Source organism: Pungitius pungitius, chromosome 16, assembly GCF_949316345.1.
Source record: "Pungitius pungitius chromosome 16, fPunPun2.1, whole genome shotgun sequence".
Taxonomy (NCBI): Eukaryota; Metazoa; Chordata; class Actinopteri; order Perciformes; family Gasterosteidae; genus Pungitius; species Pungitius pungitius.
In genome coordinates this window covers 10,518,678-10,546,180 of record NC_084915.1, presented here as the reverse complement: position 1 = coordinate 10,546,180, position 27,503 = coordinate 10,518,678, and the positions used below count along the sequence as shown (strand labels likewise).

At 43.8% G+C, this 27,503-nt stretch overlaps 1 protein-coding gene across 1 annotated transcript in view; it reads right to left on the bottom strand.

Moving 5' to 3' along the window:
- LOC119215519 (reticulon-4 receptor-like 1) overlaps positions 1–26,052 on the bottom strand; it is a 60,101-nt gene extending 34,049 nt beyond the window's left edge. The window contains exon 1 of the mRNA XM_037467743.2: positions 25,855–26,052. Within this exon, the coding sequence (XP_037323640.2) occupies positions 25,855–25,867 (13 nt within the window). The 5' untranslated portion in view covers positions 25,868–26,052. The remainder of the gene's footprint in view (positions 1–25,854) is intronic.
- Between the last annotated feature and the right edge of the window lie 1,451 nt (positions 26,053–27,503).

The following is a 27,503-nucleotide window of genomic DNA, read 5'->3' as shown; positions in this document are numbered from 1 at the left end:
TTAAGTGAGACAGAAATGATAACAGTGAGCAAATACGTTGCTGATTGTGCGCCAGAATGCCTCATTAAATACACTCAACTAAATAGTTAAACTCCGATCCAATTTCCCCAATGATCATTTGTTTTGAAAAATAAAATGCAAAAATAATGAGCCCACAATTAGCTCATCAACCAGCTCCGCTTTGGTTTAGGGTGAGAAAAATAATTTCATCCAGCCTCCTCCCACTTTCATTTACAGTATTCCCCCCCCAGGTGAAACTAATGATCTGCATTATGACGGAGAACGTTGTGTCTGTTCACTGCAAATAAGGGCCGAGAGACACGATAACCGCCGCCCGTTGGGCTAAACAGTGCATTGGCAGCAATGAAAAAGGACACAGGTTATAAAAGCACCGCTGTGATTTGATCACCAATTGGCATGGCAACCAGCACCGGCCCAAGCAGCATAAAATAATCGAAGTCTCCCATGTGAGACAAAGGCCAAGTTAATGGAGCTGCTCATACGCAGCCTGGACACCTGGGCCCGCCATCAAACACCGCTGACAGCGGCGCGGCGGTAGCTCACGTTGTTGGTCGGTTTGTTCATTCCTGCAGGGAAACTACCCTCCTGTTTCTCTGCAAAGAAAGGTCAGATTGGAGAACTGATCAGGATCCCTGTAGCTCCTAGACCGTGTGCTAAAGGACACTTCAGCGGGTGTGTGTGTCTGTGTATGTGTGTGTGCATGTTGTTCTGACCTTCCTATTGAAAATATTCAAAACAAATTCAATTCAATAGACAAGCAACGCTCCGATCACTGGCTTTCTCTTTTTAATACGCTGTCAAATAAGCGCTCAAATCTGCTGATGACAACATCTCACGTCTACAGCTTTCTCGCCCATCTGGACAATGTGTGCGTTTATGTGTGCGTTTATGTGTGTGTGTGTCTGTGTGTGTGACATGAGGTTGAGAGGAAAAAGAAAATGAAAGAAAGAAAGACGGGAGAAAACAAGACAAAGGAGGCTTGGAGGGTTGGTAAGAGGGATGCGTCTTTTTCTTTCTTGTTCTTTTTTTTTCTCCCTTTTTTTCACTGTAATTAGACAGGTCCATGTGAGCAGCATAGCAAGCAGCAGGATAGAGTAGCCTCAGTGAGGTGGGGAGACATGATGATGATGAGCCAAATACTAGAATGGTCCGGCGACGATTAGATTCGATCTAAACGGGAAAAGAAATGTGGCCAAATAAACAGTGCCGGGTGGCTCAGATGAGACAAACCCAAAATGGGACGTGATGTGATGCCGCAGATGTGATGAAAATTCCCCACTCTGTTTGTAATTGCAGCTGCGCAAAAGGTAGCATGCAAATCGCCCAATCAGGATGCAGTGCAGGAGGCTCAGCCACTCCATGATTTCAGCTGTAACGTGAAAATCGTGATTCGAGAGATAGGGACTAGAGACTGGGACAAGAGAAAGACCGAGGGGAGGAAGGGCTGGGGGGGGGGGTGCATGCGAGGTGTGAAGCTGGTGAGCGGAAAAAGAGAGGTGAAGAGGAGTGGGACTGGGAGCAATTCACGAAGCTTGTTAAAATCCCACTAATTACAAGCTGGCCTTGAAACATAATGAGTGTACCTGAGTGCTGAGAGCTGAGGGGCAGCAGCGAGACATAATAGCAGGACAGGAGCCGAGCAGGGAGACAGAAATGATGGCAGGAAAAGATAAAAAAGGGATGTAACAAGATCAACACATCGAAGATCCTTACATCTGAGGACCCAAAAAACAAAGAATGAGATTCAAACTGGATTATTAAAACTCACCTTTTTCTCATTCGATTTGCGATGGTTTTGACCAAGTACATCTCGATTGATTCAACTTGCCTCAAAAGTCCAACTATTACTATAACAGATTATAGAGTGCACAGTTAAGACAATGATGAGATGGCATGAGTTATTTCTGGGGAATAGAGAGTGTGCTTCACACACAGCGTGCACACTAACCACTTTGGAAACAGATCTACAGGATGGAAATAGACTTAAAAAGGTCGGGGCCTACAGCAGCATTGAGAGTACTAAATGCAGTGTTCCTGCACAGCACGGCAGTAATGGAGAGAAGGAGAGAACTGCGGATTTAGCTGATTTAGCTGAAGTCCCACGTGTTAACTGTGTGATTGTGTTTGTGGGTATGAAATGCGAGACTATACAAGGGCCATTTTTACAGATTATTTACGGCCTTTCTTTCTTTTTCTCAGGGGGCTTCGACATGAGACAAATGTCACAGACACAAAACCAGGACATCAATGGTGCATGGTAAAACTGCTGAACCAGCAGTGACAATTTGCACACAGAAGGGCAAACTTGACATGGGGAAAAAAAGAAGAAGATGACACATAAAGCTGTTTACTTATTGCCCATGCAGGACATTCGTATTGACAACTTTGAGATATTTGGTCTGTAGCTCAAGGTAATGTCTCTCTTTACATTGCACACTAAGCAATGAAGCTAAAGCCCAACACATTTTTGAGTGATGGAGGACTTTGAAAACAGATTAAACATTTTAGCATGTACCACTTACTAATACAAACTCTGCAAAGTAGGGTAGGCGTTTTAAAGAAAGGACACCATTTGAAAGCGGGGGAAACCGGAGCCGTCAAAAAGAGCGCGACGCCTCGCACAAAGAGCTCGTTACAAAACACACATGATTCATGAGCAACATTCTGCTGCCATGTTGATGAGTAATTGTGGTCCTGCGTACAATATGCGTAATGAATTCAGAACTATTTTTGGTACATGCAGCTAGTGTGAAAAGACATGTTTTAGTGAGCATATACACCTGCACCAACAAGTGCCGTTGGACTATGGACAGAGATTCACATTTGGAGCACAGTGGGTACGAGAAATAAATCCCACCGAGAAATCATCATTGCACCAGATTCCCAATCAGACTGAACTAATAGTAGATGAATTACCCTTTATAACAAGAGATTAGAATGCGTGAGCTCAGATTTATGCAAATATATCAGATGAGATTTCTTAAAATGATTAAAAGGATAAGACACGATTGTGTGGCGACTGTTTAGCGTGTAGGTGGCCGGGGAACCTCCACTTTGAACATGAGACGCAGCATTAGATGCAGCATGCAGTAGGATTTAAAGGCTGCTTCTTTTTCACTTGTTCATGTTGTCACATGGAGTTGATATTCGGGCGAGGGCCGGGGATCAGATTAACACTTCAGGGTTAAGTAAAATCTGTCGGACCTTCTCCAGCTGTTTGGGCTTTCTGCATCGTGGACGCAGGATCAATGGGGCTCACGTGTCTGAAGGCAGAAAGCAGCGCATCAGAGCGGCTCTCAATCAACTGGAGCGGCAGCCCCTGGCGGAAGCACTCTGTCTCCATCTACTTTAAGCTCTGCTGAGTAACCTGGCCATTTGATGATGCTCTATTTATACACCGCTTATTTATATGCAGCGACTGTCTTTTATGGCTTCATTTGACTGTTTTGTCAAGGTTGTCCAACTTAAGTGGATTTTTTTTGGGGAGGCTACTCGAGTGAACAGGACGCCTTCTCTAGGTGTTCCAGTTTCTTTCACCAAATGGCCACCACTGAGACGTCTTTCTGAAATCTCCAAATGGTTTGGCTGCACTACAGTAAAGGGAAGAAACTGAGGCTCTGTCTCTAATGGATGTGCACTTGGGGCTTGTGCTGTCACGCCTCTCTTGTGTAGTGGCCTTTTTGTACTTTTAGGATGCTGATGAGAACACTTTGACATCTTCCGGTTTACAAGTTGGATTTTGTCTGGATGGGAATCTATTCGTGCTCGCTCCTCACTGTTCAATTTTTCAACCATCCGTTGACACAAACCTTTGAAGTAATTTGCAAGGAAATGGTGCCGTTCAAAAACATCTATGGTGCATCGGGGAGAGGTTGCCCGCGTGGCTCTCTGCGTTCTGGGTGTTTCTGGTTCAAGTGTTACTCTCATCCATCCGTACTGACCTACATCTTGAGTCCTAATGCAACTTTAACACGCAATAGCATGCACCGGCTGCTTTTTAATTGTATCGGTACCAGCTGTCGTAACTCTTTTGCAGCTTGAAGTTGTTAAAATGTTTGCGCCCTACATTCTGTGTTTAATGTGATAGCAGCAATTGGGATTTCAAATGACAGGTGCTGTAATGTTGAGCAGCTACATCTCGCAAATACATTAGAAAGGTAGAGGAGTACGTATTTACAGTGCAACCGAATAAACTCAAGTTGTTAAATGAAATATTATGTATTTACAATAATAAGCTTTGAATGCCTCACATAACCTGAATGGTATTCCACAAAATCCACGATAAGAATTGATTGCGAACAGTGAGGCTGGTAACAATGAGATGAAAATGCTAAGTTGCATTCATGCACCATTTGGATTTGATGAATATCAAACCTTTCATACTGCTAAATCATTTCTGCATTCATTTACATAATGATTATTTCAGTAAAAATACTATTTCAAAAGCATGTTTTACATGTGTAACAATGTTCATAAGAAATATATAAGCTCTAAATCCACGAAAACTGTTTTTTTCTTAACACTCTAAAGCACTGTGATAACTCCTTTAATGGCAGTGTTACTGTCCAAAAAAACAGATATGACCTCGCTCTTTGACAACCTTGCACAGCCGTGTGCTCATCTGAAGTAAGATAACCCACCAAAACATGAAAGGGAAGCTGTTTTTTTGATGAGCAAGGTGATTATAACTTAGGACAAGTCCAGCATCTCAAACATTTGCTCATGAATTTGATAAAAGGTGTTTGATGACCTGAACAGTCTCTTCCTCCTGCACGGCTCGGTGTAATAATGAAACGCTGTTACTGCCGTGCAGCCGCTGCAGCGAGATGTCCAGTGGATTCTTCTTTTGCTCTGCACTCGTCGCACCATATGTTGAGTTTCTCTGATCTATATTTGCTTACGTTGGAGTTTCTACTGTAGGCGTTGTGCTTCACGAGCTTGAAATGTTTTCCAGTAGATGAAAACCGCCGTTGTGCTCTGGAAAGGTCATTTTAAAATTGCCTGGGAGATCCACCGAAGGGGTTGCCTTATGCTTCACTAGCTCGAGTGCTTAAAAGATATAGCTTCACCGTAAACAACACATTTTCCTTCACAGTGTTTGCAATATGCTTTCTTTTGTATTTAGAAATCTCATCCATCCTCATTCTCAATTGCAAATGAATTATTTGAATGCTCAAATACTGTTACGGCTCACTCATAATGCCGTGTACTTATATAATAATAATATATATATATATATAATATATATGCAGTGTGTTACTAAGAGATGCAAACAGACACCAACAACAGCACTTTAATTGACAGCGGACTTGTCAACACTGTATTTTCATTTACTATGGTCTATTTGAAGGGAATGGAAGTAAAGTAAATGGCCTGTCACCTCGGTTTAAGCTTTGAACAACTAGTGCGGAGAGTTAAGATATTTATGAGCTCTAAATGTTTTAGTGTTTTTCGGCAGAACCGCCTCCACTGTTAAAAAGTTCAGCCGGGGTCCTGACACCTCCCACTCCTCAACCAACCGCTGCGGAGCACGGCGGCGGCCCCCTCCATGCACGGTGGAAGGAAAAATAACCTTCAGACGCAAACGATCGTGAATCTATTCAAAAAGACGATCGGGTTCCACGTCGTACACTCGACTCATTGCTCGCGTGATTTCCTTCAGCAGTAAATGAGATCAGAGTGTGCGCTGTGTTTAACTTCTTTAAGTGGATCAGTCTTATCGGTGGAAATGCGTAAAGTTAGTCACGGTGGGTTTTATAGCTGCCATTAACAGCTTTTCTAAGCGGTTCTGTGTTTACTTGAGATGCCGATTGCTTGAGGCTCCGTGTGACACCAACACATCCGGATGGAGAGTTCAATTCCAGCTTTTTCTTCCTGGGCTTCAGGTGGTTGAGGGTCACGACTGCATTGGGCGTCCTCTCACGTCCACCACGCTGGCGCAGTCAGTGGCCGAGATCTCACTGATCCCAGAACAGGAGAGGATTGTCACTTAGGTGAAACCCAGCTGGGCAGGAACTCGTCTGTCTGTTTCCGTGTGATGGGAATCTCGACATGAGTTTCATTTGTCAGCAGTAATGGAGGATTTCCAGAGCGCGAGTCGGCGATGTACGGCTTTGCACAGGGGGGGCCACAGCTGACGGGCTCCTGGTATTTTTCAAAAGTCACAGAGGATTCGGAGCTGGAAGATGGTAGCAGTTTCTATCAAGTCAACCGATGAAGGGAATCCAGGCAAAAGCCTTGGAGTTTTGTTATTAAATATCAAGCATGAAGTTAAACAGAACATGCAAACAGGCTGATGAACACGACCTGATGACAAACAGGCGAGAGATTCTGATAATTAAAATGTGACTGCAGCTGGTAATCAGCGAGCTGTCCCTGACGCTTTGTACTTTCAGTGCAGTTTTTTCTCGGTGGAGAGAAAATGGCATTTAGAATTTTAAGTCTGTGAAAATTGCCTCTGATTGTAAGTGACTGCACACCGTCTTCTCTCTGTCTCTCTGTTTTAATTGCGTTGCTTTCCACATCCCGAACGGTTGTGGTGCGGCACACCTTCTTAACCTGTTATGGTTGAGAAGATGTTATGAATTTGTGAACATTTGTCTTCCTCCGAGTCACACAACATGGCTGTACATGCGCCCGTGCCTTTTGTAACTCGACATTTTCTTGAGCAATTGCACTACTTACACGTGAATGTGCCTCTGTGGTGTGCCGCCATTTCGAGTTTAGACGGATTGATATTACCTGTCACAGTTTGTCAGTGTGCTTGAGTTTTCTTGGGTGTGTCTGATTGAAAAGTTTATAGGAAAAAATAGGCTGAGGGAAAAAAGAAAACTCTTTTTTGATGGGAGGGCAAACAAGTCGGAAATTTGCATTGAGTGATATATATGAAATGCTGTAGTAATTGGCACCTCTTCATCTTTCACACGTATCTGTGAGAGAAAGAACATATATTTGTGAATACACTTGTCTGTGTATTGTTCCCCGCAGCTTACAGTACATACATTTTAGTGCACTGGACCTGTTTTGCATAAACGCCTTCCTCCTAGGGCCCTGTGAAAGGAGATGGGGACAATAAAGGAGGATTATATTGTGTTCTGTCTGTGTGTGTGTGTGTGTGTGTGTGTGTGTGTGTGTGTGTGTGTGTGTGTGTGTGTGTGTGTGTGTGTGTGTGTGTGTGTGTGTGTGTGTGTGTGTGTGTGTGTGTGTGTGTGTATGTGTGTGTGTGTTTTGGCTGCTGTTTGAGGCACATGGGAAAACTATTTAATGTGAACCCCCAGGCGTTTGGAGAAAATGATGAGAAAGCGCCTCAACAATGGCATTAAATAGCCAATGAACTGAAGTGAAGACCTGGTGTTTTTGATTTGAACGGGGACACTAACGTCTCAAATAAAACGTGAGTCCATCCAGTCGTATTACACAAAACACATTTGATTCAAACACTGGAATAGTTGTGATAATAAACAGATATTATTGTGAGATTGTGTTCCTGGGGCGTTGATCCTTTCAAATGGGATCAGACTCTGATGAATACGACAGTTCAACAATATTCGCTGGGGGTTTGAATTCTACGCCTCTTCCTTGCTTGTGTCTTCATGGGATTACAGCCCTACAGAGATGGCAAAAAATCCCGTTTGCATGTAAATATCAGTTTAACCTCATCAGATGTGTGGGTTTTAACTGTCAGGTCAAATCAGGTAGGAAGTCATTCAGGGAAAAGTAGGGTGGAATGTATTTTAAAATCCTTCCTCAAAGTGCCAAAGTCTTTAAATTTGACATCTCAAAAAATCTGAAAAGTTTCTGTAAATCCTGTTTGACCTGAGTCTGTTTGCACGCCTGGGTATTTCATTCAGTCACTTCATCCCACTCCTGTGACTGCTGTCTCCTCCTTTCCACCCTTCCTCCCTCTCCCCCTTTTTCCGTCCTCAACATCCGTCCGTCACATCTCACGCATTTCCTCCGTTTATATGGGCTGAAATGCAAGAGTGTGGAATATCAAACACAGTTACATAACAAGAAATCCGTCAAGTTGAGCCGAGTTAAGCATCGAATTAAGCACTGTTTACAAGACATCGCGCTCTCTGGCACACACAAATATACACAGTGGATTGTACTGTAAGTCTGTAAATGTATTTTCTAACAAACATGTGGAATGTATGGCCTTGTTCATAAAACATAAATGAATTTAAAACTAGCAGCCATCATCTTGCCTGCCTTTGCCAGCTGTGAATTCTCCTGCATTACCACAACCTGTCGAATACATTAAAAATGTAATACCTTTGGCAGCAATGTGCTTACATCATGTATATATATATGAGTGTGTGTGTGTGTGCGTGTGCGCATGTGTGTGTATGAAGGAAGCATCCAGAATGCAAACCCTCACGTAAAGTTAGTGCTCCAGAGAAGTACTAGTGGCCCACAACTTTACAGGGTACTTTAAAGGTCACATTGATGCAAATCTCCTGGTAATCCAATATTGACACAGTGCCTCGGATTGAGTGACAAATAAAGCGGTTTTGTGCCGATCTAAATGAAGCAGTCACGCCCATTGATTCTTCCAACGTCGCGTTGTATAGATATTTTTGATTAAAATCCATCATCTGATACACCCGACCCAAATACAAGCGTGACCTCTGCTGAGATTCATAGACAAAAAATGCAATCAAGAAACAGGGGATTCTTTTTTGTGTCCATCCTACTCTTCAGAACATAAGCCCCACGGACTCTGCGTCTAATTCTGTGCGCTCTGCCGCTGGACGGTGTTACGAAATCCCCTCGGTGTAATCAGCAGCACGTCCTCTGTGACCTCCTTAGGGCTGCTGGTTTTTGTGTGGGAGAGAAAGGGTTTGTCTTCATTCTTTTGTCCACCTGTTGGTCTGTATCATGCATTTGTTCTGTATGTGTGTGTGTGTGTGTGTGTGTGCTCGAGAGCATGTGGGATTTTGAGTTTCAAAAGGAAGTTTGTAGAGTGACCGTGATGAGGATAAATAAAATGTTTCTAAGGGAGGGGAGACGGATGCTGTTGCCGAGCTGCTTTGGATGTGGGTCTCAGCGATGTAAACACATATTTGAAAAGCTAAGTGTACTGAACTCCTTTGAAAACTGAATACACAGAATGTGTGTGAGTCACCTCTGCAGCCACCCAATCACACCTTGTCACAACCTGAAGAGAAAACCAGAGCTCTACATTGAATCCGCTTGCTTTTACATGTTTATTTTTAGTTTTCTCCATGTGTATCTAGACTTTCCACAGTCACAGGTCAAAAATGGGAAAATAATAGTTGTCGTGTTGCAGAATGGCTGTGAAGGATGCTGTCTGAAAAGACCAAAGCCTCCGCAGCCCCATTTTGTATCACACATCAATTCTGCTCCTAATCACACCTTTTGGCTGTATTTTGACTGACTGTGATTCCTATACTTAGCCTTTGATATTAAAAAATGCTTGAATTTGATCCTTTTTTGATCCTATCTGAAACACGTTCCAATTACTGTTAATATCATTATTGTATTTGATTACAATTGCAATAATAGCCACACAGTATATTTTTCCAAACCTTATGGATTATGGATGTTATTTGGCACAAATCCCCAAAAATGTTTTGTATTTTTCCATCAAATTTATTAAGCAATAAAGACAGATCCCGACTTATGTTTTTCAAATTGTCGAGGGGAGATGTCAGTAAGTTCATGTGCACAAAAGCACCCCCTTTAACACTTTTTTAGAAAAAGTTGAATTGATAGAAAAACCAATAATACGTTGTTTGGAGACCCTGTGACATTCATCCCAAGGCATTTAAAACAATCACAGATCTTCTCAAATAAAATTGCTGAGTCCCACTGTGGTATCAGGGGGACACATCTTATTAGATCGTATTAGCTTCTCGGCCTCCCCTCAAGCACTGCACCCAGAAACAAAATAAATCAGACTTTCCATCAATCCAACACTGTTGTATCCTGTAGAGTAATTACTTTTTTGCTATTTCAATTTATTAATTCTTCATGGGAAACGTGACCAAGATTAATATGTGAAACAATCTTTTCTCCCTATTTATTTTTCCACTGACTGAAAGATTTTTGTTCAGCCAAGGCTACACGAATAGCCCTCCACATACGAGCGAGCCCATTAACTCTGTATTTCTTGCATTTCTTTGATGACCTCGTCTCGCAGTATTTTCAGAGACAAGCCTTCAATCTGACTTCAATCCCCGCTGTACTTGAAGTTTCCTCTTTGCTCCCTCTTGATCCCGCTTCTCACGGTAGCGATGCCCTCTTCTAACCATACAAGCTTCTAATGAGGCCAAGGCCTTGTTTCACACACGAGAAATGCATCAACGCTCACGCCAGACCAGCTCTTTGCACACGTCGCCGTCCGTCTCTTGCTCTCAATGTTTCCACCTCTGGAAAGTGGGACAACGACAGAGATCACAAACAGAGGTGACACGGATAGGATGCACACAATGACTCAGCGTGAAGGACCCCCGGCCCGCTTCACCTCCTGTCTTTACATCTTCTCTCTGAGGTATTTCATAGTGTTGTGCTATCCCCGGCCCCAGAGCAGCAAATGTTACAGAGTTAAGCTGTAATCGTTTTGCTTTAGCTGTAGGCGATAGCTGTGCTTATGTATTTTAAAAACGGCGGTATCTGCTCCTTTCTGCCATCATCTCCCTATCTGCTGGATGAGTGATAGTTATTGAACCAAGCTTATAGCACTGCAAAAAAAGGAATGAAAAAATATTCATGCACTTTCTGCTCCGAAACGCTCTCCGCTTGAATGTTGTTCGTTTGCATCGATCTCTTCCTGTTGGCACGACGGGTCGCTATCTTTTTCATCCATTAAAATCACTCTTTTCTATCTCGCCTTGTTCAACACCATCAATCTGATTTCATGCACAGTAGCTCTGCGTCTGGGTCTTCCCATATTTTTGTATTTTGGCCTCACTGTTTCATCTCCAACTCGAGTGCTGTCTCCCTTTCTGAATTGGTCTGTCCATAATGCGTAATGCCACTCTTTAGACGGCCTTAGTGCCTCTCTAGCTTCCTAGTAGTGGCAGCCTGGAATCAATCGTTGGCATATCCATGGTGACACAGTCAAAAGACGTGCTCAGAGCTTTATTAAATATGGCCAATACTGTGTGTGTGTGTGTGTGACAGGCACCATTTATGCATCACCAGTTCTACAAGAAAGTCTTTTGAGTTTATTTCCTGTAAAAAGCAATGTGGGTCGTTAAAAAATATCAATGGCATGGATTCTACAGTGGAATGTGACATGTACTCCGCCCAGTCTGAGCTTATTATCTCTCCTCTTTAGAGTCTGTGGGGTTTTCTGCAAAATTAGGCTATTTTTCAGGTGTTTCTACGGGTTCCGTTTTTTCTTGTCTGGTGGTTGGGTAGACCTAATTTGTATGAAAATGATATGTATACCTATAAATAAAAAGCAGCACACGTGTGCTCTCCAGCTGCCTCTCGATCCTAATGAAACGAAAAGGTTATCCCCAGGGAGAAATGACGTGGGCATAATATGAATGAATAAAAAAGTATTTAAAGAACAAAGACTTAATTCTATGTATGGGTAATAAATCAGATTCTGAATGTGTGACTTTGGGTGATACCAAAGCTCAGTAAATACATAGCCTAATTACACATTCACTTTGAGGTTAGTAATGAAACGTTGGGAAATAACAGAATCAGAAAACAGTTGAAAAATGGTATAATGCCAACAGTGAATACATAATTACACAGACAATGTATGAGGAAAATCTGTGATGTGAGATAACGTTGTTTATTCATCGCAGGACATATTGCAATATTAGTTATGCATGTAAACCTTCTAATTTAGCACTCGGTAATTAGAATCTCATGTTTTTATTGGGGCTGGGCAAGTTAACGCGCTATTGCATTACCACATTGCATTAATTATTGCCGACAATTCTTTTAGTGCGCGCTAATGCAATTTTTGAAAAGGAGTTCACAGTCACAGGAGGGGGGATGTTAATCAATATTGGCTTTAAGGGCGTCATTAAGCGTTTCAACCGATGAGGGCTTTTGGGGGCGGGGCCCAAGACTGCTGCAATGCACGGACATTTTCCTTTTAAATCTCTTTCAGACGGAGATGATACAATTTAGAGAATGGAAAAGTGGTCCACTCTCTTTAGATTAATAATAATGGTTAGATCCTGTATTAATGCTCTGAATCCTGTATATTGCATCTTTAAATGCAGCCCTTATGACCTACATTACATGGCATCCTGTCAATACAAGTACAATGTTCTGGGTTGCCGTGTTGTTAATTCATAGTATGGAACTTTTGGAACAGTTCTGGCCCTTTTGGGTGGTGACCAATATCCACACATCTGTGGCAGCGTTATGGCACTTCCTGTTAAAGGTCGCCATTGTGTGAAAGTTGTTGTCGTTGGTGATGCAACCGGCATTGTCACAGCTTGTGTTAATCAAATGACGTGGAGAAATATCCAAAACATGTGCTAATGACTCATCACAGCTGAAGTAGAAAACAAAGAAGTGCACTATGACCACAACGATCACAGTCACTGTGTTGCGTGTTTGTGTATGCAAATGCTGGACAAGGCACTTATGAAGACACTGAATATTCCTGAAAAAGTATTGTACTGGCATTAAACACTTTTTAAATGAAGAAAAATAATAGATTTGTTCATCTGACCCCCTGACAACTTCGTCTTAAATTGTGTAATTTGTATATACTATTAAATATTCCTCACTAAATGAGAAGCAATCTTGGTTGAAGTTTAGAAACATAGCAAATTACACCCATTTTAGCCATGAGATAAAATAATTATACTTGAAAAAAAAAGGTTATCAGGACTTTGCATATAATAATAATGATCATTCTTAAGATAAATTGTTAAATTAGGTGCTGTATATGTTTGATGGGGTTGCTTGTGTGAGCACACACAAACACGTCTTTGTGGGAACGCATGTGCTTGTGCTTTGGATATCAGAAGCTCGTTTAGAAATGAACTGATGTTCACAGTCCGATAAGAGGCTTATTGTGTAGTGAGACAATCTCATAATTAAAACAGAGTGTGAATAATCTCTAGAGAACATGTCTCGGTAATGCAACGTAACTGGAGCGTTCCCTCCACGTTTATGTATGACACACATTGCCCACGTCAGTCCTGGGATAATATCTCTGTCCGGCTTTAACAAACAATCGCTTGAAATCTGATCATCTACCCGTGAAACATCATGAATGCATCCAAACAAAATCGTGCTAATATGTTTTCCAATGACACAGCTCACATCCAAGAAAGGAGAAAATTACCTTTAAATAACCTGCCCCCCCCAAAAAATGGATTAATGGATTTTTCTTCCCTTGGGTAGAAGCGTTCAATTATAAATGCAGATCCGAGTGGAGGGCAACGGCAGAGCATGAATCAGCTCGTTACAAAGCCGGATTGATAAACAATGAGCTGTCGGGATGATAAAATATGCCTTCAAAGTAATGAACGTTAAGGTTAGCACAAGTTGGCCCAAAACTCCCAACCCCCCCCCCCCCACACACACACACAAACACCCCTTTGGAAGTGATGAGACAGCTTTACTTTTGAATTGAAGCTGCCCATCTTCGGTGAGCCCATAAAACTCCCCTCAGAATCACAGGTCTGGACCATAAAAATCCCAGCGATAAAGGGAATATATGACAGCTCCTCTCCTCACTGCACCACCCCCCCCCCCCCCTCCATTCTCTCTCTCTAGGGGGAAATGGCTGTGGATGGCCCATCCCCTCTGATGTGAGGGAAGCGAGGCCTTGGCTCCGCTGTGGCCTGGCCGGGTCAACGCCTTCTACTACTAGCTATTGGCTATCGGCGAAAACCTCCACCTGAGCAGCGAATGCAGTTGCATCTACAGTTCGTGTGTAGTTTTAATGGCAGCTTCTCCTTTCTCTGGGACGGCCATGTGTGTCGTTAGTGCATGTGAGCGTGCCCACTGGACCCCTGCCTCGTCCAAAGGCTTCCTGTTTCCACTCGGTTAATTAAGGTTAACTCTGTCAGCACTGTGGCCTGTTTGCACTGTTTTCCACTGTTTGCACTGTTAGCACAGTTGGCTGCCAGCTACCTTTCATCCAATCCATCCATCTTCTTTGGAGCGTACTGCTATTTGTTATAAACATCAAACTAGCGTTAAAACAACTGGCATCAATGTTGAAACCAAGTGTATTACAGGTTATAACCCTCTTTTCTGGTGACATCTTAGAAGGATTTAGGAGGAAATATGTTTGTCGATCTCATTCCAGCTATAACAACACAACACTTTATTTACTCAACGTCCTGCTTTTCTTCTTATGGTGGAAACATGGAATCTGTTTAGCACAATCAGGCCATACGTGGTAGAAATAGCGGTTATTACAGCGGCTGATCCAGACAAAAATAGGCCACAGAGTAGACTCAACTCCCACACATTGTACAACCAGCAGCGCACGTGTGACTACATGAAGAACCTCTGCCATCAACGTGTCTGGGGAAATGCTTGCGAAATGACATTTGACGTAGCTCGTCTTGATCTGCTGCTGAACGGAGCGTGTAAGGTCCCGAAGACGAGCAGGGGAGACAGATGGGAAAGAAAGGGGGCAGGTAGGAGCAGGCGGAGGGAAATACAGACCGGAACATCTCCTGAGAAGTAGGTGGGAAACCTGGCACTGTGGAGCATATATATAACATTTTCATTTCATATTTCATGAGGATACAAAAATCTGTTATTTATTTTGATTACATTTTCCATGTTTAATTTCATTGTTTATTTGGCTTTCTCTTTGCTTTTTTCACAGTTCAATTTGATCTTTCCAAATTCTGATTCAACGAATGTGATTGTACCTGATTCTGTTCATTTAGGCCAATGACTCACTTTAACTTCCAGCATATACAGTATTTCTTTTTGCAGTAAAATACGTATTTGTTAAAAGCAAAGGTTATATATTCACGTCTCAGAGTCATCATCAGTCGGCGTAAAGACTAAGCGTAACCACTCTTTGCAAAATATAGACATGTACATGTACTAATCTCAGTTGCCCTAAATCTTGAGGGGTGGTGCACAGATCTGCCCTGGGGACAAATGATCGTCACCTGACTTATTCATACACATTCAGAGAGACGGCGGAGTGAGAGAAAAGGCATTACGATTGATTGTTGGGTGTATCAGTATGTAGCAGAGGGAGAAGGACACAAATGCACAGCACCAACGTTTGTTGTGTTGGAAAAGGTTATCTTTCTCATCCTCAGTTCAATGTTCAGTGCGACATGTGGTTCATTAAGCGATGTAATCTGCAGTCAGTCCTCCAGGCCGAGTTGTTATAGACTGTCAGAAGTTACTTGCTAAATGCACTCTGCATTCTGTGCGGTTGCACACCACTCTAACTATTGCAAGACTGATTGCAGCAGTATTGATCTGCCCGGCTGAGGAATCGACGTAACACTTCTTTGACATCATTGTCTTCTTCGTCTCCCTTTCACACTTCGCCCTTCGTCCTTTTCATCTTTCCAACAGCGGGAGGACGTTTTTCTTTCGACTCAGCGCCGTCCCTCCCTCCCAGGGTTGTTAAGTGATGGTCGGACTGGCACAGTTGCTTTAGTTGGGCAGGCAGCCCGTCCTCATGGCAGCTGTGCTGCGGTGTAGCCAACTCATTATTGGGGCAGAAGCACTGTAGTCATCAGACAACAATGCAGGTCATAGAGGCTTTTTGGGGTTGACTGGTTTATTAGTTTGGCATTTCTTGTGGTGCAATTATCTCGTTGTCGTTAAGTCATTATTTTTCTGAATAACAGGTGCACGCTAACGTACAACAAGTCAGTGCTTGCCACTCATGAAGCTCATGTTTGTGTTCCTGCTTCCTCCTCTCATCCTTGGTCCCATTTTTCTTCCCTCGCTCGGTCACACATTGTTACAGCATTTGCTTCACATTGTTTCTTCACCTTTCGATAATTCATACTTGCATGACCACGCAAGCGTCTCGTGTTGTGAGCTGACATTAACTTATGAGCTAGTGATGCCATTTGACAATCGCACCACAAAAACTACAATATGAAGGGTCTCAAAAGTCTGCCTTCCAGGCCGCCCGGGTTCAAGGGGAGGTCACATGCACACGCAAACACACACCAAGCAGATTTTTGGACCGAATGGGCAGCAACTTCTGAGGTAAGCACCATTCGTAAAGCAATGATTGAATTGTGCCACGGTGATGGTGCTACAACTCAGTTATGATCTCCATAAACTGTGCTAAACTCACTATTTGTCACTAGCTGTTGTCTACTCGGCGGGAGTTTTTCCTCTCCTCTCTGCGCACTTGTGCATCGTCAGTTTTGGGTCATGCTGACAGCTTAAGAAGATTAATGCGCTCTTGGTGAAAGGGGGAGAGGGAGTTAGGAGGATGCACTGTGGATGTCTTCACCCTTTCTCCCCGTCACAGCGGTAACGCTTGCTTTAACGGCGAGCCCCCGTGCATTGGTGTCTGCATTTTAGCAATCATCCTCCTCTAACAGACCCTAACACTCAACATCAACTGTGCTTCCATCCACCAACACGGATGCTGCAGGGACACGTCTCCCATAAAGACCACTTACATTTGATGGGAGCATGGCCATAAACCAGCTGTACCAACAAAAATGGCTGTACCATCTTGACACTTTTATTTGAAGCTCACTATATCTAATGTCGTCTCTTTCAACACCTGCTGCTCTGGTTGAGCATTTTGGTCCATTCAAATGATATCGGTCTTTGATAATCACTGTATAATTCAAATATTTTGTACAGTTGTTAACATGCCTTTGTGGCATCAAATCAAAGCTATGGATAATGGCAGCCAATACCTTGATCTAATATGAATCCTTTACTAATTTGCCATTTAATAACAGAATAAACAAAAAACTATTTATAGTGCTGAATTTAACTTCCAGTTCCAAAAATAGCATTTACAGGTTTGACTTCAACGTGGCAGAAAAGGAAAAGATTGTAACAAAATATTTAAAAGCCGACCCTAAGTATTCTGACTCACTCGTTCTAGAAAAGAGCATCAGTGGTGCCTAAAATATACATGTGATGTCACGAAAATGACTGCAGGTTTGTGCAGCGATGTATAATAATGATGCAGATACCCATTTATGAATTTTTCAGCTCTGAAAAAGTTTGTCTGATTACTTTTTTAGTTGTGTTCCAAAGAAATACCCTCAATAAATCCAATAAAAGGCCGTCCTGGGATTCATCTGTATAGTGTCCCCAGCTGAGCATCCCATTGTTATGTAAGACCAAGTGTGACACACATACACACACATATGAATACACATGCACACACACAGCGCTCAAACACACACACACACACACACAAGTGCCTCCATGTTATAATGAGGCTCAGACTGAAGACACAAACAGGCTGTGGCAGCAGACAAACAACACTTTCTCACACGTCCCTCATCTCCTGCTCTCACATCACTCCATCTTCACTTCCTGTCATCGCTCTGAAGCACGTATCAAACACACGCTACCACAAGATAGAAGCTTCTCCCAATTTTCAGCCATTTCATGCGTCAGTGTCTTTGTGTTCCGGTGCACCTATGCGTGGGCTTCATGACGTGAAGTCATTTTTGGCTTTTCCCCTATTTGTTCTCGAGCTAAATTAGGAATTTAGTCAGGACTTGGATTTAGCATCAGTAAAAAAATGGAACAGGATGAGCTTCATTAAACCCACTAGTAGGTCCTGGCACATGTCTGTGTGTGTGTGTGTGTGTGTGTGTGTGTGTGTGTGTGTGTGTGTGTGTGTGTGTGTGTGTGTGTGTGTGTGTGTGTGTGTGTGTGTGTGTGTGTGTGTGTGTTTGAGCGCTGGCAGTGAAGAAGTCTACAACACAGTCCCCCCCCATAAAGCACAGATGAATGCTATACAGGGGACAAAGGGCTGCAAGTAATGATCTGTGTCAATTAATCCCTCGACTATTTGTTTAGGTGATAAAACATCACAACACTGGGGGAGAAAATAGTTCCCAGAGCACAAAGTCTTCAAACTAAAGAAAAGAGACCGCTGAACTAAAAAACATCAGGCAATCTAAGTTAAAAAAAATTACTTTTAAGTTAGCAGACCTATTGATTAACTATTTCCTGTCAATCTGTGAATTCATACATTTTTCTAGCTAATGACAGAAGAGAAAAAAAAAAAGTAAAAGTGGAAAAAGTATGACGGTGCAAAATGAAACACAGTTTATTAGCTAGACCTTTTCCACAACGGCAGACAGAGTTAAGTATGGGTTCGTAAGGTCTGTCTACTTCGGTTCGGTCCAGGTGGTCTTATATTTTGTGCACTTTTATTGTGAGTGCATCACTTCAAAAGAGCTCCAAGTGTAAGCAGCAATAAGAGGCGGATGGGCTTGTTAATGCAGGGATGTAGTTATGTAAGACCTGCTACTGCTGACGCTCCTGTCCGTCTATTCCGCAGTACAAAGAGAGCGAGGGAGAAAATGTAAAAGAGAACCGGTGAGTAACCTGTGTGTCTCTGAGTGATTAGGTATATGTGTTTTGTTTGTGTGGTATGTGTGTGTGTGTAGGAACACTGTGGGACACATGGGAACGGATGTGGTACATCAGGAGGAATTGACTCATGGTCTTAGGCTTGATGCACTCTCCTCCCTCTTTAACTGATCTCCTTCAGTTGACCACGTGGTAACAGAACAAGAGAGAGGCAGATAGCAAGGCCCAGCGCCTCAGAGGCCTGGGCAGCAAACGGCGAACAATGTTGTAAGGCCGTTTCTGCACATGCATACTAATACCAATACATTTTGGTATACTCACAAGTGCTCTATTTGCAGTTCGTTGCAGGGGGGGGTAGACAAAACCGCATGAATAATACATTTCAAAAGTTCAACATTTTGTTAACTACAAAAAAAGGTCCAGTCAAAGTCTGCTGCACATCCGGACCACATCATCATCAGTGCATTTCAAATCGAACAGATAACTATCACAACCACCTTCATTGTAATTCAGGTAGTGTCGTTGTGGTTCAAAGAAGACCCAATGCGATCTGCAAAGATTGCAACAATGAATAAAATACACCAGCATTATCTGTTGCTAAGAAATGACGAGCAGTCAACCAAAGTCCCGCCCTTTGTTCACAAAGCTATCCATCCCCACCTGGCTGTCGCGCTTCTAAAACAACACGCCATTGCCGTCTTTCTTTCTAGGGGCCCAACAATGTACCGTTCGTAGCCACATCACCAGAGGTAATGCTACGAAAGATAAGCAAAGGCCACGTTAGTCCTGCACAGCCGTACTTGTTTCCACCACTGTGTCAGTGCTAAAGAAAAGTCTGACTCCACACATTAGCATTCTGTTATTTGGGGAGAGAAGACACAATCAACTTAGGCAACTCCAGGTCTACAATGCGGTGACGCTTCCCTTACAAAATAGATACTGCAAATAAGGGAAAGGGAGATAGACGCAGTGTGAAATGCACAACCAGTGGCATACTTAAACCCAGTGAGTCGGGCTAAGGCCACACAAGCAGCTTTCAGATCAAAAACAGCCCTGCTGAAAAAGACACGCCACGGGCGCTGCGTTGGTAGGGTGAATTCTTTCATTATACGTGAGACAGTGAAATATGATCCAGGAAAGCTCATTGAGTTTAAGGAGGGTTTTTTTTTCTCGAACAACCGTCTCAAGATCGGCCTCATCTCAAGCATTGGCATGCCACCAATATGAAGTGCACAAGTCCTCTTTGCAAACACTTTTAGAGACGTCAAAGTTGAATTGGCAAGCATGGCGTGTAATCTGCTCGACCTGCGGTAAACAGAAGGCAGACGCTCTGATCCCGAGTCAGAGCCCATGCAAAAACGTGCATTTGATAGTGGCGATGGACCAGCCAGCGTATGGATCATAATAAGGGAAGTATCCTATTTGCTTAATTGTCGGTCTCTACATGTTCCGGGATTTTCCATAAGAAGAAAATAATTCATTTTTCAATGTTTGCAGGATTGTTTGTAGTCAGGTGAAGATGGAGAGCAAGCGAAAGCAAAACCTGCAGTAGGAGCAGTTGTCTTCAATAAAGCACATGCATCCAAACACGTTAGAGAGAATGTGAGTGGGGCATGTCAGAATATCCTGGAACAGTAGGAGGTGAGCTTTAAAAAAAACAAGAAAAAACAAGAGTGGGCATAGTAAAGGAGGGGAAGGAGCGATATAGTGAAAAAATGGACCCGAGCCTTCTGATCTGCCCGTGAGGAAAAGCAGCAAGCCCATACTGAGAGCTGTGGACCCCTAACGCCTTATCGGAAACCAAAACAGCGATCAATTATTCAACAGGTACAGAGCGAACTAGCTACAGAAGAGAAGACATGGGAGGGGTGGCGAATAGAGGGGAGAGAAGGGGGGGGGGGCTTAGAGAACATATATCCTCCATGGGAGTGAGACACAGAGGATTCGATTTCCTTTTTTCATTCCATCAATGTGCTCATAAATGTGCCATGAGGTGTCATAGCAGCAGCCGCACTGAGCTAATATGGAACGTTAAGTCTCGTGTCACATAGTTGATTAATGGCTTCAGTTTGAAGCAACAGTTTCAAAATCTTGAGAATACATGCCTCATTGCTTTCTGTCGGAGAATGAGGGGAAAATATCAATATCAATTTTGGCTGAACAAGTGAGAAAGCTCCGAAACCTATATAAGTTCATTAATTGGACATTTGGGGTTTTGTTCAATAAATGCATGATGACAAATTAAAAAACAACTCAATTCAGAGGGAGTTGGATCCATCACTAACCGGGGAACCTGCGTTATATCCGAATGTACGAATTGCTGTTTTATGAAACAACTGAAGCACTTAATCTCCCCGTACAGATCTATAAACTGTATGTGTGGCTACACATGTCTTTAGGCACAGTTTACCTGTACTTCCAGCTCTAATGCTAAACTAAGCTACCCTAGCATATGACATGATATTGATCCTCTCACCTCCCTGAGATTATTCATTTAAATTTAAATGTAAAAAATGTTAGAAATAACTGCAATACTGTTATTTCACAACTCACTGAACTCACTTGCTTATTTCAGTTTTTAACTAGGTAACTAAGTATTTTTATTTCTGTTCTAGTGCTGCTGGAAAAAACTGATATTCCCCTCTGGGGATCAATGCAGGCTTTTTTTTACCTTATCTAATATTATAAGATAAGATGTAACAGCGCTAACATGAGTAATAGTGGCTCATGCACTTCAGTAGGCAAACAAGGATGCTGCTGCAAGCGATGGGTTTGTCCGACTGTCTCTCCCTCTGCAGGCTGGGAAATATCAGGGTTCCTGGTCCAAACAGGGAGAAACTGAACATTAGTGTGAAACACACACACACACACACACACACACACCATTTTCTCTCTCTCTCTCTCTCCCTCTCTCTCTCTCCGTCTCTCGGACACTTCAATCCCCCTCCCACAGCGCTATGAATAATGAAAGCCAGAGCAGCTCTCTCTCTCTCTCTCTCTCTCTCTCTCTCCCCCTCCCTCTCTTTCTATGTTCATTCCTTCATCGAAATAATGACACATTTTCTCCCTTTGTCAATCCTTCTGTCTATCACACTTATGCTCTGCCTTCCCTTTCTTTCTGCTCGTCTCGAGTCCTCCCGTTCTGACATTCACACAAAACTTCCTGAGGCTCGTGCACTAGCACACACACACACACACACACACACACTCACCCACCGACTCCTCGTAATCACTGTTCTCGCTATGTGGTCATTGCGCATTTGTATCCCTTTCATCCAGAAACTTTCTCGTGCGCACGTGTGCCGACACACCCATGCATCTAAATCTGTCTCTATTTATCAAGTGCACGCCGTGCATGGCTGTTGCCAAGTGAACCTGCAATCCGAGGCCTCCGCAGGGCACCTGATGGGGAGGAATGTCTCATTTGATTGGGCATTCTATTCACAAAGGACATTCCTGCTGCGTGTGTGCGTTGTGTGTTTGTTTGTGTCTCACTCTCAAGGTGAAACGTTGTGATTCATTAGTGCACCATGTTTACAGACAATCCAGCATCAACTCAACTGCAGCAGCAGGCAGTAGTCCATAAATAACCCATTTCATTTGGCTCGCCTTATGTTACTGCTTTTATTATTTTAAAGAAAAGAAAATGTGCAATAGCAAGCTCTCCCAACTGTTGAAAGGGCAAAATAGTATGTTTGTCCATAAAGACAATGGGAAGAGCTTTGTTTGGTGAGAGAGTTGGAATGAATAACCACAGGGCCATTGTGAAAGGCCATTTCATGCTCTGCGCAGCATCATTTCCAGTAGTTGGTTTCGCATCAAAACAGTTGCTGCTCTTTTAGCATTTCTTTTTCTTCATTGTTTTTTTTTTTTTTGTTGCATTGTGTTCGTGAGAAGCTTCAGAAGCTCGGAGCTGGTAAACATCAGTCCCCGTAATTATTTTGACGCATTTAAGCGCGGCGTATCGGTTGTGAGCGGTGCACGCGTTCCAGGGAAATGTGCAACTGAGTGATCAAACACAGCAGGCCTGTGGCAGGCGGACCTCACTGAGCTCAGGACAGAAGAAAGGAGTCTGTGAGTGACCTTGAGATCAAGCACAAGGAGCCGTTGCGGAGGTCGTTGATATGCAGGGCCATCGCGGGGATGCTCGCCGCGTGTGTGGTGAGGCGGTTCGGCTGTTCTGCACCGTGACTTGCATTGCAGATGTAATTGATTATCACATGATTCCGTTCCAGTCATCGAATCCCGCGGTGATTCAGTTCTCTAAATGTGATATATTTACAGAATTCGCACAAAGTGTCACATTCCCTATATCGTGCGCCCCTGCCTAATCTGTAAAATATGCCCACTGCCTCGGGATGCCGTTGCTGCAAATAGAAAATTTGGATCAATCTCAGCACTCAATTACCCCCGCCATTTGGTGCCTCACGACCCGAATAAACATTTTGTCACTAATCCATATGTTATTATCATCCACCAAGGTTATCAACGATGCAAGCGAGCAAAGCGCACACAGCTACAGCAGCTTCTAATTGTCTTGACTATAGACTTGACAACAGCCCGCGGGGGCAAAGTGTGCGTGTGCGCCGACGCAACTGTCAGCTCGGAGAGACGAGGTGAGGATGCGCCGTCGGTCTTTGTCACAAAGCCATCAGATAAAAGGAGGAAGTGGGTTTCACGACGCATTTCCACCTAATAGGCACGAATGACTTATTAAAATGTCAACGTTTCTAATGGATCGTCATACACCAAACGTTTGGGTTGAATCAAGGACGCCGCTTTCATTCGTTGGGGTCCAAGTTAAAGCAGGAAGTGCAGGAATCTGCCGGAGTTTCCTAATCAGGGCAGACTTTATTCACACTTGGACCCGGAGAAAGCCATTGGCCCTCGAGTGAGGTTGAGGCTGAAGTCAGATTGAACAGCGCGTTGCAATTTTACCATGGTATACTGATATCGATCAGCGGGATTTTAGTGCTGAGCTGAAGATATTATCATGGCTGTAGGTAATATCTCAGAACATTCTTCAGATTTGCACATTCTTGGGGTTTTCCGCATATGTTCACAGATGGGGGGCCGACAGCAGAAGGATGAAATCAAATTATGAAGAAATGATAAGAGGCAGCCTTTTAGGAGTTCAAGTTCCCAATTTAAGAAGTTAAGAGTTAAGAGTTTACACACATGTCATTCACATTAATCACCCAGAATGTCCAACTATCTGCTCAAACTTATGTAGAAACCTAAAGTGAATGCTGTCTTCCATGGAAACTGAAGTTGTATGTCTTCATTAGACACACGTTGGCTTTTTTATATAAATAATATTATATAAGTTTAGTGAAAGCTGATGATGATTGTCCACAACAGTTAATCAACAATTAATCTGCAGCTATTGATCTTTTTTTTTTAAGTCCAAACTAAAACTCTTAAATATTTGCTGATTCTAGCGTCTCAAATGAGGCAAATAATTGCGAACAAAAGCAGTCGTTAGATGCAGGCGTAGCTGAAAAATCCAAATGCAACTTTCACAGACTGTGACCAAGCACAAAGGCTTTCATTTGTGTGTTCCTTAACAAAAGATACTTTCTTTTCATAACAAATGTTAGGTTTTGGCGCGTGTTATGTTCGCGCAGTGCCGGTGTGTGACGGTGAAAAAGCTGCAAACAAAGACAGATGCAACTTAAAGTTGGAAAGAGGCAACGTCAAGTGTGAGGGGAAACAAATCCAGCTTCAAACAAGCAGGAAAACAAAGCTTCGGCAGCCACCCAAAGCCACCAGCTAGTAGCCAATCAGCCTGCCAGGCCTCGGTGCTCTCAGACTGGAGCTGGCAGCGGGAACCGGCCGAGCAGAGAGATGGAGAAAGGGAGAGGGAGAAAGGGAGAGGGAGAAAGGGAGAGGGAGTTTTCATTACACAAAAGCACTTCTCTCCCTTCTCCTCCCCGTCTCTCTCTCTCTCTCTTTTTTTTTATCCCACCGCAGAGAGATGCTGTGGGTAAAGGTGACAGACGCAGATAACTGTATCTCCCACAGACCGCGCACAATTACCGTGAATTGTATTATTGTTGCTGACAGCGACCCATTTGTAGGAGGAGATGCAAAGCACAACGCATCAGCCATCACCACTGTGTCGAGTATGCGCGTGTGCGCGCGTGGCTGCAATCCGTCTGAAATTACAGCGAGATGAAATTGAAAGCTCGTCTCCCTCCATCCGGCCAGCTCTCTCTGTCTTCCTTTTGCTCTGTCATGCGGGGACAAACCAACGATGGCAGCGCTAATCAGCCCTCTGTCAAGCCCATTACGTCCCACCCTTAATGAGGAGATCGCCCCGGCTTGTGCCCCGACTCGGGCCGACCCAGTGAGCTAATGGAGAGTGATGTGCCTGGATGTTTGCGCGGCGCGTCCGTCCTCGCCTTCGGCCTGCATTGACGTGACGAACCATGGACTTCCAGTGTCTCTATTAACGGATGTTTGTCTGTCTCGTTCTCAGGGTCCCGTCAGTCGTGTCCTCTCACTAACAAACTGACAATCTGCCCTTTTTGCAGTAGCCACAGTCTATAGACCACATGTGTGCTCTCAACTTGGGTCATCATCACTTCAGTGTCAGCAGTGAGGCTCATTAGACCTTCTGTTTATCATTGGCGTTCATGCCATACATGCAAAGAAGCAGGGTGACTAGTGGGTGGGTGGGGGGGGGGGGGTTGGGGGTGTCAACACGTACAGAGGCAAGGTCATTGTGGTGAAACCTCATTTCCCTTTGCACCACAACAGCCTCGCCTCAGTGTGACAAGGAACAGCGAGGTGTGTGCGCGCTGCCATTCTCCTGCCCACAAATCCACGGAGCCTCTTCCCTTCCTCTCCCAGAAGGCCAAATATCCCTCTGTGTCTGCGCGCCTCTTTCCGAAAACACACCACGGCAGCCTCCACGAGCGCGCGCTCCCACGCCATAGGAACGCGCACTGAAAGTGCCCAAAACAGGTGGAAAACTTTTAGGAAAAGAAGGGCATTTGCAAACTTTTTCCCTTGACGGTCTCCTATTGCAGTTTCCAGCCATCCTCGCGCAGCCGATTCCCCCAGACTGCAGTGCGGCAGCAGACCGCTATTTTAGGAATCATTTTTGTACATGAAGTTATAATAAATATTTAATTTCCCTTCGCGCACGCGGCCGCCAGGGCGCATGAAGCACAGCTGGTAAGTTGTCAGGACGCCCGCGAGAGACGCTCTTCTGCAGCTCCTCGATTGTAAAACAAATAATAACACGAGCGCTCCCAAGAATTCGGACCCACGCGTCCGAGCGCGCGCACTGGCGCGCACGTCGCCAAAACCATCAGCAACAGAAACAGGTGGAGTCCGCTTTGTTCTTACCTCGCCTGAACATGTTGGCAGCGGCTCCTGGACCGTCTAGTGGAGTCTGTGCTGGAGCAGCATCCCGGTGAAGGGGTCCGATCCCCGGCTGCTGGCTAATAAAACTGATGTTTTGATTCCCCTCTGCAGTCTGTTGTTTCCTCAAGTGGAGACGAGGTGGAGGAGAAATGGATGCTGAGGGTTTTTAATTGAATTAGAATTCAATAGAATGTCCGCCAGTGGTAGAAACGAAGTTTTATTTTTTTTTATCTCATCCGCAGTTGTTATGAGCGAAATGGAGAGAAAACCAGCAGGTCCCGTCCCAAAACACACTCCGATGTGTCTCAACGATATTTCAACTCGCCGCCATCTGGTGTTTGTGAATCAATACGGATTAGCCGTGTGACTTTGTGTCATGTCCGATCGAATTTAAGAACAAGTGTGCCTTCGAAAAGCGGCCCCCGAAACGAGAGGAAAGTTCCTCCGTGTCATCCGGGTCGCGGGTCCGGAAGAGTCTCAGAGGCGCCGTGAGCGCGGATCGTCGGTGTGAGTCGGTGCGTCTACTGAGTCCGATACCGGAGAGCTGCGAGGCGAGCTGCTCCCACCCCCTCCCACAGCGATGTGGATGATGAAAGCTCGCCCCCCCCCCCCCCTCTCTCTCTCCCTCTTTCCCTCTTTTCAGCTTGCATCCTCTCACTCATGTCCAAGTGTGTTCCGCATCTATTATCTCTGGCTCTCAATTCATTTTCAACAATGCAGCATGCTTGATGGAGGCGGATGTTGCATAAACAATGTTTTTTTTCTTTTTCCAAAGCCTCAATTACGATTCACGCACACTACCTCCTTCTCCTTATAATTAAATCAAGTGCGGTTTGAGAGGACGCAAGGTGGACAATGTACCATTGTGATGATTCGGAATTAAAACGACAAAAGAGATTCATTTTTTTGCATATTAAGATAATACCATAACACCATATGGCAAAATACGTGGTGAAAATATAAAATGTGAGTTTTAGTTCAACACATCAATGCAATGGTTATGGGTTAAAAGTTGGAATCTGCCTCAACTCGACATTTCACATAATAATACACCTCCCTGACCAATCTTTTCTTACGCCTCTCTCGCTCTCGTGCGGTTTTTGTAGTCATTTTTCCCCAGGCAGATGTTAGATTTCAGGCTGAACTTGGTTATTCTCTTTTAACAGAGACCACAGGGGAGCAGGAAGTGTCATTTTGTGCAGACATGTCTGCTGCTACCCTGAAAGTATGGAAGCCCATATGAAAGACTCGCTCTGTGCTAAATTGCATTGAAGTGTACTCTGTGTTTGCTGTAGATTTCAAATGTTTGAAATTCTTTTATTGGCTAGAATGTGCTCGGTCCAGATGGTGTGAGGCCTTTAGAGCTCCATCAATCATTCTTTCCTACTTTTCTCAAGTTTTTCTTACTCTTTTTTTTTGGTTTAACAAACTTTTCAATCAAACTGCCAAAGCAATTACCCGCTGCTAACTCTAAGATGAGTGGTGTTGTGCTTGGATGTGTAACAGAGTCAATACAACCGTGTTAGCAGTCTTTTTAGCTGTCTTTGGGGAGGGTTCTTCTTCCCGGAGGCGTTACTTTTTAACTTGGTCAGAAGAGGCATTTCTTTCTTTAAATTTGATTCGAGTTTTTG